General features: G+C 42.7%; 2 protein-coding genes across 2 annotated transcripts; one reads left to right on the top strand and one right to left on the bottom strand.

Annotated features, from left to right (window-relative positions):
• Positions 1–658: 658 nt before the first annotated feature.
• LOC128259348 (uncharacterized) lies at positions 659–2,383 on the top strand. The gene is made up of 3 exons (XM_052991663.1): positions 659–703; positions 773–1,258; positions 1,311–2,383. Exons 1-3 carry the CDS (start codon positions 701–703, stop codon positions 2,244–2,246), a joined length of 1,425 nt encoding a protein of 474 aa, XP_052847623.1. The 5' UTR covers positions 659–700; the 3' UTR covers positions 2,247–2,383.
• A 1,132-nt stretch (positions 2,384–3,515) lies between these two features.
• LOC128259328 (uncharacterized) lies at positions 3,516–9,638 on the bottom strand. The gene is given in 5 exon segments (XM_052991639.1): positions 3,516–4,637; positions 4,639–5,622; positions 5,677–5,739; positions 9,304–9,400; positions 9,487–9,638. Coding segments are annotated over 4 exon segments (1,908 nt in total). The 5' UTR covers positions 9,313–9,400; positions 9,487–9,638; the 3' UTR covers positions 3,516–3,785.
• Positions 9,639–15,688: the final 6,050 nt, after the last annotated feature.

Below are 15,688 nucleotides of genomic sequence, written 5' to 3'. Positions count from 1 at the left end.
AGTTATGGTTAGTATATTGTTTGGTTTCTGTAGACTTGATCTGTGTTAGAGTTTTTTTTTTCCGAAAGTCGGTTCTTTTGTTCAGGTTTTCATTCAGGCTTTGACATACAATCGACTTGGACAGTCAGATCTATTGTTTCGGCATTGAGATTGTGATTTATTTCCGCAATTTGATTGCCTTTTTCGGCAGTCATTTCGCTTTTCGCTTCTATACCAACTGTTTGCGACCTTTTCTCCGCTCCGCAATCGAGCATCTGCTTTTATTATCCGGAGTCATAGAACCCAATCAGGTATTAGTTGATTAAGCTGCAATATAATTATCGATAATTAAGCAAATTGAGCTGGAGTCGATCAGAGTCGGCACGCGTTGGCCTGGGAGAAATTGGCGAGTGCGGATGGGGGAGCAATGGAACCTGATCTTGGCCACTAAGTATTAACGAAATGTATTAAAAATATTAAGTGGCCGGCGAACAGTGTCTCGTAGAGCGCAAAACCCGTTGCAAACCTGATTGCAAAACTATAATGGATATGTTTTTCGGCGGTGTCACTAAATACAAATTCATAAATTAAAAGAGCCAAATGCAAATTTCCTGCCGCAGGCCGGCTGATTAGAATCATATAAATAAGCGGCAGAACCTGGCAGAAGGCATCACTTCCACTTGCACTCTCCGATCAACTGGACAGCCGAGCACCCAGCAAAATGGTACTAGCCAGGATTGGTGCTTCACCAGGATAACATACTAATCCATTTGTGGCATCTCTTCCATTGCAGAAACTCTTGTTGTTCTGCGCCTTCGTAGCCGCCGTGGCCGCCGATGTGAGCCATCTGCCCTCCAGCCAGTACCTGCCTCCTCGCCATGGAGCCGCCTCCGCCCCGGTGGCCTCCTACTCCGCTCCTGCGGCCAGCTACAGCGTAGAGGCCTCGGCCCCGGTTGCCTCCTACTCCGCCCCCGCTGAGTCCAGCTACTCGGCTGCTGCCTCGGCTCCGGCCGTCTCTTATGCCGCCCCAGCTGCCTCTTACTCTGCTCCGGCTGCCACCTACTCGGCTGCTGCCTCGACTCCAGCTGTGTCCTATGCTGCCCCAGCTGCCTCCTACTCGGCTCCTGCTCAGACATACACCGCTGCCGCTTCCGCCCCAGCTGTGTCTTATGCTGCTCCTGCCCAGAGCTACTCCGCTCCAGCTCAGACCTACACTGCTGCTGCCTCCGCCCCAGCTGTGTCCTATGCTGCTCCTGCTGCCTCCTACTCCGCCCCAGCTGCCTCTTACTCGGCTCCTGCTGCCACCTACACCGCTGCTGCCTCCGCTCCAGCTGTCCTCCTACTCCGCCCCAGCTGCTTCGTACTCCGCCCCCGCTGAGAGCTACGAGACCGCCGCCTCTGAGCCCGCCCACACCTTCTCGGCCAACGATGGATACCGCTACAAGACCCAGCGTCGCGTGGTGCTCCGCCGTCACCGTCGTGGTGCCCCCTCCAACGACTACCTGCCCCCCTTCCAGGGTGCTGCCTCCGCCCCGACCAGTGAGTACCTGCCCCCAGCAGCCTCTGCTCCCGCTCCAGTGTACTCCGCCCCTGCCCAGAGCTACTCCGCTCCTGCCCAGACCTACACCGCTGCTGCCTCTGCTCCAGCTGTGTCTTATGCTGCTCCTGCTGCCTCCTACTCCGCCCCTGCTGCCTCCTACTCCGCCCCCGCTGAGAGCTACGAGACCGCTGCCTCCGAGCCCGCTCACTCCTTCTCCTCCAACGATGGATACCGCTACAGGACCCAGAAGCGCGTGGTCCTGCGCCGTCATCGCCGTGATGTGAGCCACCTGCCCTCCAACGACTACCTGCCCCCAGCAGCCTCTGCCCCGGCTCCAGTCTACTCCGCTCCTGCCCAGAGCTATTCCGCTCCCGCTGCCACCTACACCGCTGCTGCCTCCGCTCCAGCTGTGTCCTATGCCGCTCCCGCTCAGAGCTACTCCGCTCCTGCCCAGACCTACACCGCTGCTGCCTCCGCCCCAGCTGTGTCCTACTCGGCACCCGCCCAGAGCTACTCCGCTCCTGCCCAGAGCTACTCGGCCCCCGAATACTACTCCGGAGCCGCTTCCGCCCCAGCTGCCTCCTACTCCGCCCCAGCTGCTTCGTACTCCGCCCCAGCTGAGAACTACGAGACCGCCGCCTCCGAGCCCGCCCACTCCTTCTCCTCCAACGATGGATACCGCTACAAGACCCAGCGTCGCGTGGTCCTCCGCCGTCACCGCTACTAGAGGCTCATAGTCAGCGCACCCAAGAAAAACCAAGCCAAATCCTGTTTATTTGACTCTGGGTTTTTCGGTCTTGACGACCGAAGTTGTTTGGGAACGAAATTGAGAAAGTCATAATTAATAAAAATATTGAAAAATAATCCTACTGTCCTTATTTAATATTCCCCAAACAGGAAACATGGCTGCTGGTAGCACACTTATTTGCTTAACAATAATATTGCATAATTAAGTAAAAAGCTTAGGCCATTAAAACGGGCGATTATTAAGCATTAATGCCGAGCTGTCGTCAAGCGGAGACGATCCGGCGGCTGAAAGCAAACTAGTTCAGTTCGAGATGCGGAAACTCGTTTAATGATCTGAAATTAATTTTTGCTCAGCAAGTGCATTGTCGTCTCAAGCTTCAAGTTCAAAGCCAACGCTTAGATCATTTGGGGCATACTTTATGGCCTTAATGTGTAGCATATTTTTCGGCTTAGGTGTTAATTCTAAATGTGTACAATAAAATTATTCTCAAGATAATGGCATTATACGCCTGCACCGAAAATTTGAAAATAAATTTGATCCAATTAAAAAAGTTTGAACTTAAAAATAAATATGTCTATGCCATACATTAATAATACCCGAGTTTGAGTACTAATCCAATTACGGAGCATCGTTTCGGTTTCCACTAAACTATCGTCTAGCCTCGTCTCGTTTCCTATCGCATTCACTTTTTTTTCCAATGCCACCTCAATGTTAAGATACACTGCTAAAAAAATGCATATAAAATCTATTCAAATTAACGAAGTTAAAACAAAATAATTAAATTATAATCATAATTCCATCCAGATTTTCTTCAGCATTATATATAACGTAAAACTGATAAATACTAGTGATCAGGAGCATCGTCGTTTGCGATTATTAAGCAATAGTCCGTATTTATTAGTATTTATATAGACAATAAAGCATCTTTAAAAATTATTTCATCGCATTGTCTCTTCAAGCTTTAAAATTAAAGTCTCTGGCATTCTTTTTTGGCCCATTTGTAACATACTTTGCGGCTGGCGTGATGATGTGGTTTTGACCATTTTAAGTTTTGATCGCATATTGTTCATTGGCATTTTTATGCAGGCATTGGACATTGGCTTAATATTATTGAAATACTTAATTCTTTGGTTTCCTGTCTTTGAATGTATCATTATGTTTATTTGTGCATCTTCAAAATCTTGTTTATGAGTTATAAAGATCTTCCTGTAAGCCATATTCTGCCTTTCAACATATTGAAAAAATCACTTTAAACATTCACATTGTCGTTTTTATTTCCGGCAGCATTGCGTAATCGTTAAAACATAAATTTAATAAACATATTTTAATGACTAAGTTCGATTGGAGAGTCCGCAGGCAAGACACCCGGTACATCATTAAAGATAAGTATTAAATTAAATATTACAGTTAATTACAATTATTCAATTTCGTACGTTCCTAAGGATCACTATGCGCACACAGAGGCAATTATTGTGTCATTTAATCAGTGATGAGTGGCCGATCGATGATGATGATGCTTCAGAAGTCGAAGGCGATCGCCGGCTTCGGATAGGAATAGCCCTCGGTTTTGGGGGCGGGTGGTGGTGGGAATGGAATGACTGGCTTGGGATAGTCGTAGCCCTGTTTCACCTGTGGTGGAGGTAGGTACTTCTGCGGGGGATTCGTGGGTGGTGGGAAGGGAATGGCGGGTTTGGGATAGTCGTAGCCCTGCTTCACCTGTGGTGGAGGTAGGTATTTCGCCGTGGGCGGTGGTGGAGGTGGTGCTTGAGTGGTGGTAACAGGTGGCAAGTACTTCTGTGGCGGTGCAGTGGGTGGTGGGAATGGAATGGCGGGCTTGGGATAGTCGTAACCTTGCTTCACCTGGACCGGTGGCAAGTACTTGGGCGTTGGTGGGTTTGTGGGAGGCAGGTATTTTGGCACTGGCGGTGAAGTTGGGATCACTGGTGGCAGGTATTTCTGTGGTGGGTTAGTGGGTGGTGGGAATGGAACGACCGGCTTGGGATAATCATAGCCCGACTTGGGCTGCGGGGGTGGAAGATACTTCGGTTGCGGTGGCTTTGTTGGCTTCACAGGTGGCAAGTACTTGGGCTGCGGTGGAGTCGTAGGCACAACAGGTGGCAGATACTTCTGTGGTGGGTTAGTGGGTGGGGGGAAGGGAACGGCAGGCTTGGGGTAATCATAACCCAGTTTGGCCTGGGGAGGTGGCAAGTATTTTGGCTGTGGCGGGCTGGTTGGCTTTACGGGCGGCAAGTATTTTGGCTGTGGCGGAGTTGTGTGCACAACAGGTGGCAAGTATTTTTGAGGGGGGTTAGTGGGAGGTGGGAATGGAATGGCGGGCTTGGGATAGTCGTAGCCCTGCTTGACTTGTGGTAGGAGGTAGGTATTTTACTGTGGGTGGTGGTGGTGGTGGTGCTTGAGTTGTGGTTACAGGTGGCAAATATTTCTGTGGTGGAGCCGTGGGTGGTGGGAATGAAATGGTTGGCTTGGGATAATCGTATCCCTGTTTCACCTGAGGTGGTGGCAGATACTTGGGTGGTGGAGGCGCGTGAGTTGTGGTCACAGGAGGAAGGTACTTCTGTGGTGGCGCCGTTGGTGGTGGGAATGGAATGGCGGGCTTGGGATAGTCATATCCCTGCTTCTTTGGTGGTGGTGGAATGTAGGTGGGAGTGGGTGGGGGAATGTATTTGGGCACAGGTGGGCTGGTGGGCACGACGGGAGGCAGGTATTTCTGTGGTGGGTTCGTGGGTGGTGGGAATGGAATGGCTGGCTTCGGGTAATCGTATCCCTGCTTGACCTGCGGGGGTGGTAGGTACTTCACAGTCGGCGGAGGTGGAGCAGGAGTGGTGGTCACTGGTGGCAGATACTTCTGTGGCGGAGCAGTGGGTGGTGGGAACGGAATGGCTGGTTTGGGATAGTCGTATCCCTGTTTCAACTGTGGTGGTGGATTCGTTGGTGGAGGAAATGGAACGACGGGCTTGGGATAATCGTATCCTTGCTTCGGCTGTGCTGGTGGAATGCTGGGTGGTGGGAAAGGAATCGACGGCGTGGGGTAGGCGTATCCTTCAGTAGCCGGTGGCGAGGTCACCCTGATTTGTGGTGGCTGCGTGGGCGGTGGGAACGGAACCGCTGGCTTGGGGTACGAGTATCCACTGACCAGCTTGGGCTCCTGGGGAATGATCTGCTGCACCGGCGGCGTGTATTTGGGCAGTGGTGGTGGGAACGGAATTGCTGGCTGCGGGTAGGAGTAGCCACTACTCACCACCGCTTTCGGGGATGGTGGTGGGAAGGGAATCGCTGGCTGGGGGTACGAGTATCCATCGTTAAAGGGCACCTTTGGCTGGGGATAGTCGTAGCCCTTCGGACAATTAGCTCAGTATGCCCAGATTAATGAGATATGTCAACGACTTACCTGGGCTTGGGCAAAGTAGCTCTGGCTTAAGGCGATCAAAGCCAGGCTAAACACACGAAGCTGCTGCAAAAGAAACCAAACAGAGAAGAAAAAAGAGATATCGTTTAGTGATTGGTTGTCGAAAACCTTAATGGTCTTAAATCAAAGTCTTGGACATTTATATTTAGTCGGAGTGACTGACAATATTTACGTGGGCCTCGGCCGTTTATGGCCATTTTCAGTGCCGTCAGAGCATCGAAAATTTCCGCATATAATTAAGGCTCAACAATTTGGCAAATGTCCGTGTCAGCTTTTGACACTATCGGTTTTTGGCAAAGAATTCGTAGTGTCGAATTCGCAGCCCAGTTAGGTAACGTTTATTGAAGGCTCTCTACGCACATTATTGATTAACAAGTCGCCAGCCAAATTAAACGCATTTTTGTGCGCTAATTGCCTGCGCTTTGATTGATTATTGACAGAGGCGGTGACTTCGGGCCTACACCCAACCCGCATGTGGTTGCATTAAACTAATGGAATAGACTAAAAAAAAAACTGGTAGCAGCCGCGGGCAGCACTCAGAGTGAAGGTCAGCGCATCTGCCACTCGACATTGGACTATTGGTTTTTAAAACCGCCTATGGGGAATCCATTCTGGACCACCTAGAAATGTTCTAAATAACTGGCAAGTGTGAATGGCCTCGTGGCTAGGACCAAAACACTGCCTCTGCTTGATGGCAAAGTCACGCCGACCGGTTCGATAAACTCGAGAAGATGCTAAAATCAAATTAGATGGAAATCCCTCCACTCGCTCGCGATTTATGTAAATACAAAACCAGCAATTTGCCGAGCACTAATTAAGTTACAGATAACAGACTAAGAGAGAGGAAATAGAAACCCTTATCTCGTGGCAAAAGACAATCTTTGGAACCCGGAATTCCATTTCTCAAATTGAAACACATAAATTTGAGCGAAATAAAACTAAAAATAAACTTAAACGGCTTCTATGAGTGCGCTTCAAGTCAGAGTCGTTAAAGACTGGCCATTAAAACAAAACCTTAATTGAATCGAGACAATACCTGGCAGCCAAAAACAAAAAAATTATATTAAAAAAAATGGAACAAAAGCCGCGCCATACAGCGAGATCATCTCAATCAAATGGAAATAGTTTAAGGCATCCCACGCAATGTTCTTATGGATTTATGATTCTTCTTATGTTTTTTGTTTTTTGTTGAGCAGCTCTTTGATAAATCGTTATGGAAAAATGCCACTTGTGAGATACTCAATCGGCTTGTCAGCTGTCGGGCCTTAAATTCTAGCGGATTTGCCAATCTGCCTTCAACTTGTGGCAAGAATCGCAGCCACCTCGCGAAACTAGTTCTCTAGCTGCGTATAATTTGGGTTTCGGTTGCGTTATTAGTTGACAACTCGCGTTGATATGTGTATGTCCATTAAAGTCAGAACCCAATTAAGTTTTTGTGTTGAAATGTTTTTTTATGGCCGAGTGACGCATTAAGGTGTCGCATAACATGAATAATACTCGGCGGATTCTGTTTGTTTGATATTCATTTAGAATCCGCCAAAGATGGTAGCCCCCCAACTAATTTCTGTTAATCCAAATTAAACTGGGCCCAAACGATATCCGTTTTCCTGTTGACCTTAATTGAAAGTTTCAACATAGAAACCTACAAGCTCGTAATTAAAGCACCCATTACAAAATACCTGACCGAATGTGCGGCGTCATCTCGAGTGGCATAATTCTGTGTGGCTTGAAGAGTGTGTAAAGTGGGTGAGGTCTGCCGCTCGAGGTGCGCCCAGAATCTGAATCTGCTCCGATCATGTCGAGTCATTTTCCTTGGCTACAGACAAAAAGTGAGAAAAAAAAAACCATAGAGAATTCGGGCGACAAAGTGCCACGAAACGGGGGGCGTTAATTGTCACAATTGAGGCGTGTGAAATCTCATAAAACCAGAGCCACCAGCACATCTATTTATATGTAGTGTGACGACCTTGGGCGAAATCAGTTTTTCGCTAGGCGCTTGGCTTTTGGCGTTAATTGCGCTTGCTCAACACTGGTTCTGGGCACCCATTGACTCATTCAAGCGTCGTCAGATTCAGTAGACTTAGCCTCAAACGGCCAAAAGCCCAGATTGCCAAACATCGTGGCCCGTTTAGCCGCTCTTGAAATGGCCAAGAACACGCGCATGCGTGAAGAGCAGCGCAACGCTGCGCAGCGCAGGGCAGCGCAGGGCGGAGCAGAGCGGTCGGTTATGAGCGCTTCCGGTCGCAACTCCGGAGTCGCCCTCGAGTGAGTCAGTCATTGGCAGCGGATTCGCATTTGGATTCGGATTCGCTTTTTAGAGCCGGCGGAGTCACTCAATGCAGTTACCATTGCCGCAGGTCTCCACAGAAAAAAAATGATGTTTCATTTTTTGGGGTTTTGTCCAGGGACCGTTTATATAAATTATTTGCGACTTTTATTTTATAAAGCCTACTGGAATTCTTATCTTTATGTTTACCATTATGGCTTCTTTTTATGAAACTTGTAAAGCTAAACGTTAAAATCACTAATGGCTATTTAAAATAATTGACTCAAATAACTAATATTCATTCTTTCGGTAAATCAAATCAAATAGATTAGATATTTTAATTCGCTATGCATTTGTATAATTTAATTTTAGTTTTTAAAATTTTAATGAACTGTAGGTACTGTCATCTTAAATTGCACAACTAAAAAAATGTGTTTACTACAGACGAATAGTATTTTACGTACATTTTTAATGATATAGAATAATGTAATTAAATGCAGTTGAAGCTAAAAATTACCAACAACTCAACTGATTGTACTATAAACTAAACTGAATTAGTAATTTATTAAGAATTAAATAGATACGCAATTGTCTTATTACTGAATTGATACTTTGACTTATGATTTCATTGACAAAAAATTTATAATGCTGAACTCTGATGAACTGCACAAAAACACAATTTTTCATTTTTAAATCGAATAACAAATGAATAACATTTAAATCAAAATGAAATTAATGATAGGAACGCGACTTTGTCAAATAAATAATTGAGATAATGGTTATTCCCATTTTATTTTTCAATTGTATGAAAAACAAAAAGACAAGGATAAATTTAATTTAATTTCATTTCCAATTCAATTAGTATCCTACTGGTAATGATCCTATTCTTTCTGTGTAAGTCTCCGTCTTCGTCTCTGACTGATGACTGCTGCCAGCTGTTTTCTGTTATTTTATTTGTACTTGTACCGATTTTCTTCAATTGTAGCGCCATTTATGCAAATTTACCATGCGACTCCTCCACTGGAGTGGAGTGCGCGGAGTCGTTTCAGTTTCTGTTTCTGTTTTTGTTAGTTTGTTTGTTTTTCGTCGCTGTCGCTTTTTAGAAACTCTTTGGCGTTGGGCAATTTTGTTTGACAGACAACTCATGGGATGCCAGCAGGCCAACTGCCGAGCTGCTGAAAATGCTGCAAAGCTGCTGGCTGCAACGTGCAGTAAACTAACATACAACTGCACCTCAAAAAAGTGTGAATATTTCTGGGATTCTAGCCGCGACAATGTTACGATTATGGCCTGATTGTTCGCACATTGCGGTGCACTCGTTTCGCACTGCCAACCACACTCACCATCTTCATTCTCGACTCGTGATGCAACACAGCGCGTTTTTCGATTCAATTCGGCTTGGATTGGATTGGATATGATCAACAGCACTTGCGTCAGCACCTAAAATATATTTGCGAACACACTTTATTTACATCCAAAAGTGTTCCATATAGAAGTCACTCTGTTTATGGCAAACAGCTACCCACTTGTAAGCACACAAAATCGCCTCTTCAAGGCAGGCGGTTCAGAAGAAAACGCTAGAAAAACGCGCGCGTTTCGCTAGCGGCCGAATGCGCGAGACGAAGCGATCTCGAGCAAATTTGAAGTTCAAATAACAAAAACTGCGCCGACGCCCGGCGTATTTATAAGACTTCTCAGTCACCGCTGCCGAGGAGGGCCGACTGAGCCGCTCGGCTGCCGCCACGCATGCGCAGTGCAGTGCCAACAAGCATACCTCGTACCGCCGATCGATTTTACTCCAGGTGGGACTTAGTTCGAGACTGAGTCTGCAGACCACCTGTGATGGCATGGCACTCGGAACTAGAGCTTCAGCTTCGTGCGTGCCCACAATTAGCCGGTCTTCAGGGTGCTAATCGATTCAAGAGCTCCGCCCCCTTGGCATTAAAATATTTGACTAAGCAATGGCTTTGCGAGCTGCAGAAGAAGCCGCAAATTGGCCCACAAATTGCCATCATTATGCGCCAAAAATAGCAATGCGACGACCTTGTGTAGTTACAGTGCTTGAGCTGAGATAAAATTACATTTAAAAAAAAAAAGAAAAAGGAAAGGTCAAATTATGATAATTTATAAAATTAACTGGGAACACCAAAGGATTCTTTGACAAAGTTTTATATAAAAGTAAGAAACTCATGAGACTTTTCAGCCTAAATTAATATAAAAACTAAGAGAAGAGAAGGTCATCGTAATTTTAAAATTAATTTGGAAAATAAAGGGTCTCAGACTAAAATTATATAAAATTAAGAAACTTAAAAGGCTTAACTTCTTCAGTAGAGTAAAATAAACTAAATAAAGAGTTAAAGGGTTAGCAATTTTAAACATTATCGGTAAACAAAAGCATAAAAATTACCATTGTTATAAAACTTCTTGTTAATGTTTTATTATTTTTATTTTGAATTCTAAAAAAGAATTCTTAAAATCATTAGTTAACAGTTATTAGTTTATTCGTTATATAACTTATGACTTAGGAAATCTGGAGTTTATAAATAAATATATTTTATTGGTCGGTTTTACAGATATGTTAAAAAAGATAGAGAAGTAAAGATTAATAAAAATGTTGTATTACAAGCATAACTAATTTTTATGAATAATATATATTAAATAAATTAGTGATCTTTAAAAAAAATGCCAACGTATATCAAAAATGTAGCAAAAAACTGATAGCTGTCTATAACTCCCAACTAGAAAACCGTTTTATAACTTCCGAAAACTATTTGCAAGCGTGCCCAAATATTTCATGTACGACTTTGCCTTGCAGTTTTGCTACCGTTTGAAGTGAGTTAAGTTGAGATGCGATGACCTTCATTGATTTTATATCGATCGAAGTGCAAAAAGAACTCCCAAAATCCAAACTTGAAGCTGTTTTGATTTGCTTTTATTTGGGTTGTTGAATGACCTTAGTTGGCAGTTAACTTAAATGACGGGGAAAAGAACCCCAGCGGAGTGGAAGTAGAAGTAGTAGTAGAAGTGGAGCTGGCCAAAAGTGTGAAAAGCGATCTGATAGCTTCGGTTTTATTTCATCAATCAAGCGGAACTGCACCCTTTTGCGATCAAAAGGGAAGGTGGGGGCAAAACCTTGTTCATGCCGCTTTTAATGGCTTATTAATGTTGATTCTCGTACTAATCCTTTGGCTGACAAATTAGACAATCGATCAAGCAACGGTTTCCATTGTTGATTCCATTAAATTAAGCACTAATACCCAAAAAAAAAAAAAAACAAAAAAAAGAAACCCTGCAAGCGAAACAAAACCACAAAAAGATGCTGGTCTATGTTCGCGGCTCGTCGAACAAATAGAAATTCAATTATTAATAATAATCATAAATCGAACGAAAACCGGAAGATACCCGTACAAGATGCGTTGTGTACAACAACCATTTGATTCGACTCAAGTATTTCAACTTTCAAAACTACGAGTATGAAACATACATAATGAAATGCCATTAACAACTTGAACTGAACTGAAATCGTTTATAGCCAGCCGATAATTAAAACTTAGAGAGCTAGAGCAGAGATGATCGACGGCTGCCACAGATGAGTCGAGTTTCCGACGAAGTTCCACTAGATTTGCGTGGATAACTGGAAATTCTATTCGCTTTAAGCGGCTTAGCACTAAAACTAACAGCCACTAACAACTATTTAGCATCTTGAGAATGTTAAGCTCTTGATTGCAAACTTTCCGATTCTCTAGAGATTCGAAATCGAATAATATATTAGCAGGGATTATTATGATTGCAACTAGGATGTGGCTAGAACCTGATTAAGATTCACTAGAGTACAATCATAAATAATACACATAAGCCAGCTAAAGTTTTTATGCATTTCGCTGGGACAATTTCGCCCATGGCATACAAATGATTCGCCACCGACAACCGCAAGGTAAACGATCATAAAACCAACAACCAACAATAATAATCAGCAGGTGATTCAGCCCCAATGGTTTTCACCCAAAACAAATCCGCCAACAGTTCATTAAACCTCAGGGCGCTTTAGCACTTGTACCAATCGAATTGATACAAAATACTCACAAATAAATAAACAGTCAAATATGACAAATGAAAGTAAAACTCGCGAAGGCGCAGCTTGTCATACTCTTTAATTTAGGAGAGAAGGTGGGCTATAAATAAAAGCCGAAAGGTAAATGACACAACATGAGCTAATTAAATTTAAGATAGATTTATTTCAAAGATTCACAAAATGTGTGTTTTAAAATACCTAACGTTTACTACTTGTATAAATCGAACTGCTACAAATTATTCGCGAATATATTAACAATCATGCATGACGAATCAAAGATATAAATTTCTGAAGCCACAACTTTTGATACTCTTTATAAATGAATATGTTAAATTTAAAAGAAACGTTTCAGAATTATAAGTTATTTACAATTAAAGTTTTCTTTCTATATAAATGTCACATATATTAGCATTTAGCAATTTAATAAGACTATAAAATTAATGAATTCTCAGGTTTAATTAAATATAATTTTTGTGTCAAAAACTCGAATATAAATTAGAAATATTTTTATAGTTCCCCAAGAAAAGAAAGAACTTAGCAAGTAATAAAACGAGAATAAAGAAAATTAAATGTCACAAGTCAAGGTCAAATCAACTAGTGCTACTTATAAAAAAAATTATATTTTAGTTACCAATTCCTCAGGAAAGCTTATATACTCCACCCGTTACAGTGAACCACCCACAAAGGTCCATTCATCAATATCTAATTACGCGAGTGACAATGGATCCAATCGTTGTAATGAATATAAGTGACAAATTTATAACAACTTTCAAAGCGATTAGCTGAAAGTGGGGGAGATGGATGGGGCGTCGGTTCGTTTTTTCATTAAGCACAATTTTTTCGGTCATAAAGCCAACGGCGGTGAGCAACCGCCGAAGTGAAACCGGCGACCATAACAAGTTCAGCTTAATTGCAACCTACACAGCGAGCATCTGAACAGATTTTTTGCACTCTCGTCTCAAGGTCGTCGAGACATCGAGATGTGCGATCTGAGAACCAGAATACCTGCTTAATGGCCAGCACATGGAGCGGAATCCCAAGCTGATCCTGTTACAAAGGAGGAAGTGACTGGGAACGGGTTCTTGATCGGGCCAGAATGTGACCTTAGTGGCACAGGATTTCGATTTCCATTTCGGTTTCGCCTTTCTAAAAACACTGAAGCTTCTCGCTTCGCTCGCTCGCACGCAGACTTGGTCAATTTTGGTCATAATTCATGGCTAGAACCGAGAGATGAGAACTTCCTGTCAGCACTTGGCTGCAGCTAATGGAAACTTTTGATTTAGTTTGGTTTTTTTGGGCAGAGAGCCGTTTCCGACAGTTGGGAGTTCGTAGACTAGTTCCCAGTACTAAGCATTTTAATTAAAGCCTAAAACGGCTTGGCAAATCGAAGCGAAACAATTGCCATAAATATTTATGGCTCAGCAGGCGTTCATAAATCACTTTCAGCCATTGAACGCACCCACAACGAATAAATACTTGGATCTGTTATTTTTATGTTTTATTTTGTATTTTTGGCAAGACAAGCGTTCTTTGGCGCAAATGTTGCGGAAGTTAACAGCTAATTAAAGAGCTTGACTGGAAATTAAATAACGAGCAGAGTCTCCAAGCCTAGAAAATTTTCTTTATTCGGTCTCGTTTATGTTTCTGGTCGGTTGCATTTGGAGCGGACTTTTCGGTGGGTCTGCCACAATTGATTGCCCTTGCCTCTTGCCAAGTCGACCATGCCACACACATTAAGGTACACCCTGCTGTGCTCTATTCACCTACGCGAAGATCAGATTGGGCAAGGTCAAAGCCGAACGGATTTAATGCCTTTGGTATGCAAAATGCTTACCATTACAATCCGGCCAAGTCGCCTCGACTCTCGAGTCTCAAAAACGATAAGAAGCTGGGGGAAAACTAGTTTGGTCGCAAGTTCAATGGCCAATTTTGAGGGCCAGCACCAGGATGCCAGCGCAGAAAAAAAATACCTAATCTGATACTAGCAAAAATGCATTGCTATTAGTTATTTTAGGCAAAAAAACAACAATCATAAAAAACTAACGAAATAATAAAATAAACATTTAACATTTATTACATTCTAATGTGTTTGGTGTTTATTTCTATCATTTATAAAAAAAAATTGCCTTACCAAAAGGTAAAAAACCGTAATCATATACCAAATAACAAAAAATGTGGCAGAAAATAATAAATAATCATTTAAGAAACAATTTCATTATACTTTTTTAATTTTAAAGAAACCAATTCAATTTGTTTTCAGTGCATTAAGGGTTCAAGTGCGTTTAAGCCGCAGCGACCTTGGTGGCAAGGAAGAATGGACTGCCTTTACCCGGGACTGCCACAACATTGCGGATGGGAATTGTTGTTCAACCTGAAATAATACGTGCTTGACATGTTAATTCCACGAAAGACGAAAGACTTAAGACACGAACCTGTCGCAGCAGGAACTTCTCAAAGCGCCTGCTGCTTGCTGAAGCCAGATTGCGACACCTTTAAGCCCTCTTGCTGACGGATACAGGGAATTAATGCCATCGGCATATAGATTGATAATTTACTGTACTGAAATTATTATCGTATCAAGTGCTGACTGCATTGTGAATGCAGTCTCCACATAGTCCGCTAATGATGATCGCCTTAGCATCAAATTGAGATATAAAGCGACCCACGCATGGCTGAACAAGCAAACACTCGGTCACCAATCAAATTACTATATCATTTTTTTTTTGTAATCACAAATAAATATGCTGATTGAACAGTGGGGCAAAAATAAAATAAAGGTATCTTAAGGTTGGAAAACAAAAGTTATACTTACTGCTAACTATGTTCAAGCTTAATCCTTATTTCTATATCAAAGTTATTTATTTATGAATCACCTTATAAGATAAAGTTTTATTACCCTCAATAGGATTTATTTACAAATGTGGCCAAGTTTTTTAAAACACGAAACACTGTGCTCTACTTCTCTCATTAAGTGCACTTGAACTCGAGTGTCCGCTGCCCAAATTAAATATCAAGCAAGATACAATAACTCAGCTGAAAAAAAAAACAACAAAGAAGACCATGGATAAATTCCAATGGTTTTTCTATTTAACAATGGAGCGAATTTTCAATGAATTTAAATATCTTGGTTTTCGGCTAATGAAAGTTATAAATAGGGAAAAAAAGCAACAAACGCAAAGAGCTTTGGGTAAGATCAACTAAAACAAACAATCAATTAGCTGATATTTTTTTGCTCTATTGCTTAGTGATTTATTCACATAGAAAACGAAATGATCTAGAGATTCCAGTGGGCAAAACTCCGTGACTGTGAGAAAGTGCAATGAATGTCGGTGTTAGCGTCAGCTGACTTAATTTATTTAATTTAGCCACAAGAGCAAAGCGACCAGACAAAATTCTCCCAAGTCTAATTAAAACAAGTTTTGCGTCTATTTTGGCAAGATTTCCTAAAGATATCTTTAAGTGAGTCATTTCGGATTGATGAATAAATAATAATCATATTTAAGCAATATTTCGAGCTTAGTCACGCTTCAGATCAACAATGAAATGCTAAACGATCTTTTAATAACCAATTTAACGCTATTATTGTCTGGCCATCGAATTTTGAATATGAACCGAAGATCGATGAAACGTTCTTGATGTTGACGTTTGTAAGCCAA

This window comes from Drosophila gunungcola, assembly GCF_025200985.1.
Source record: "Drosophila gunungcola strain Sukarami chromosome 3L unlocalized genomic scaffold, Dgunungcola_SK_2 000005F, whole genome shotgun sequence".
NCBI classification, from domain to species: Eukaryota; Metazoa; Arthropoda; class Insecta; order Diptera; family Drosophilidae; genus Drosophila; species Drosophila gunungcola.
This window is presented reverse-complemented; position numbering and strand designations above follow the sequence as displayed.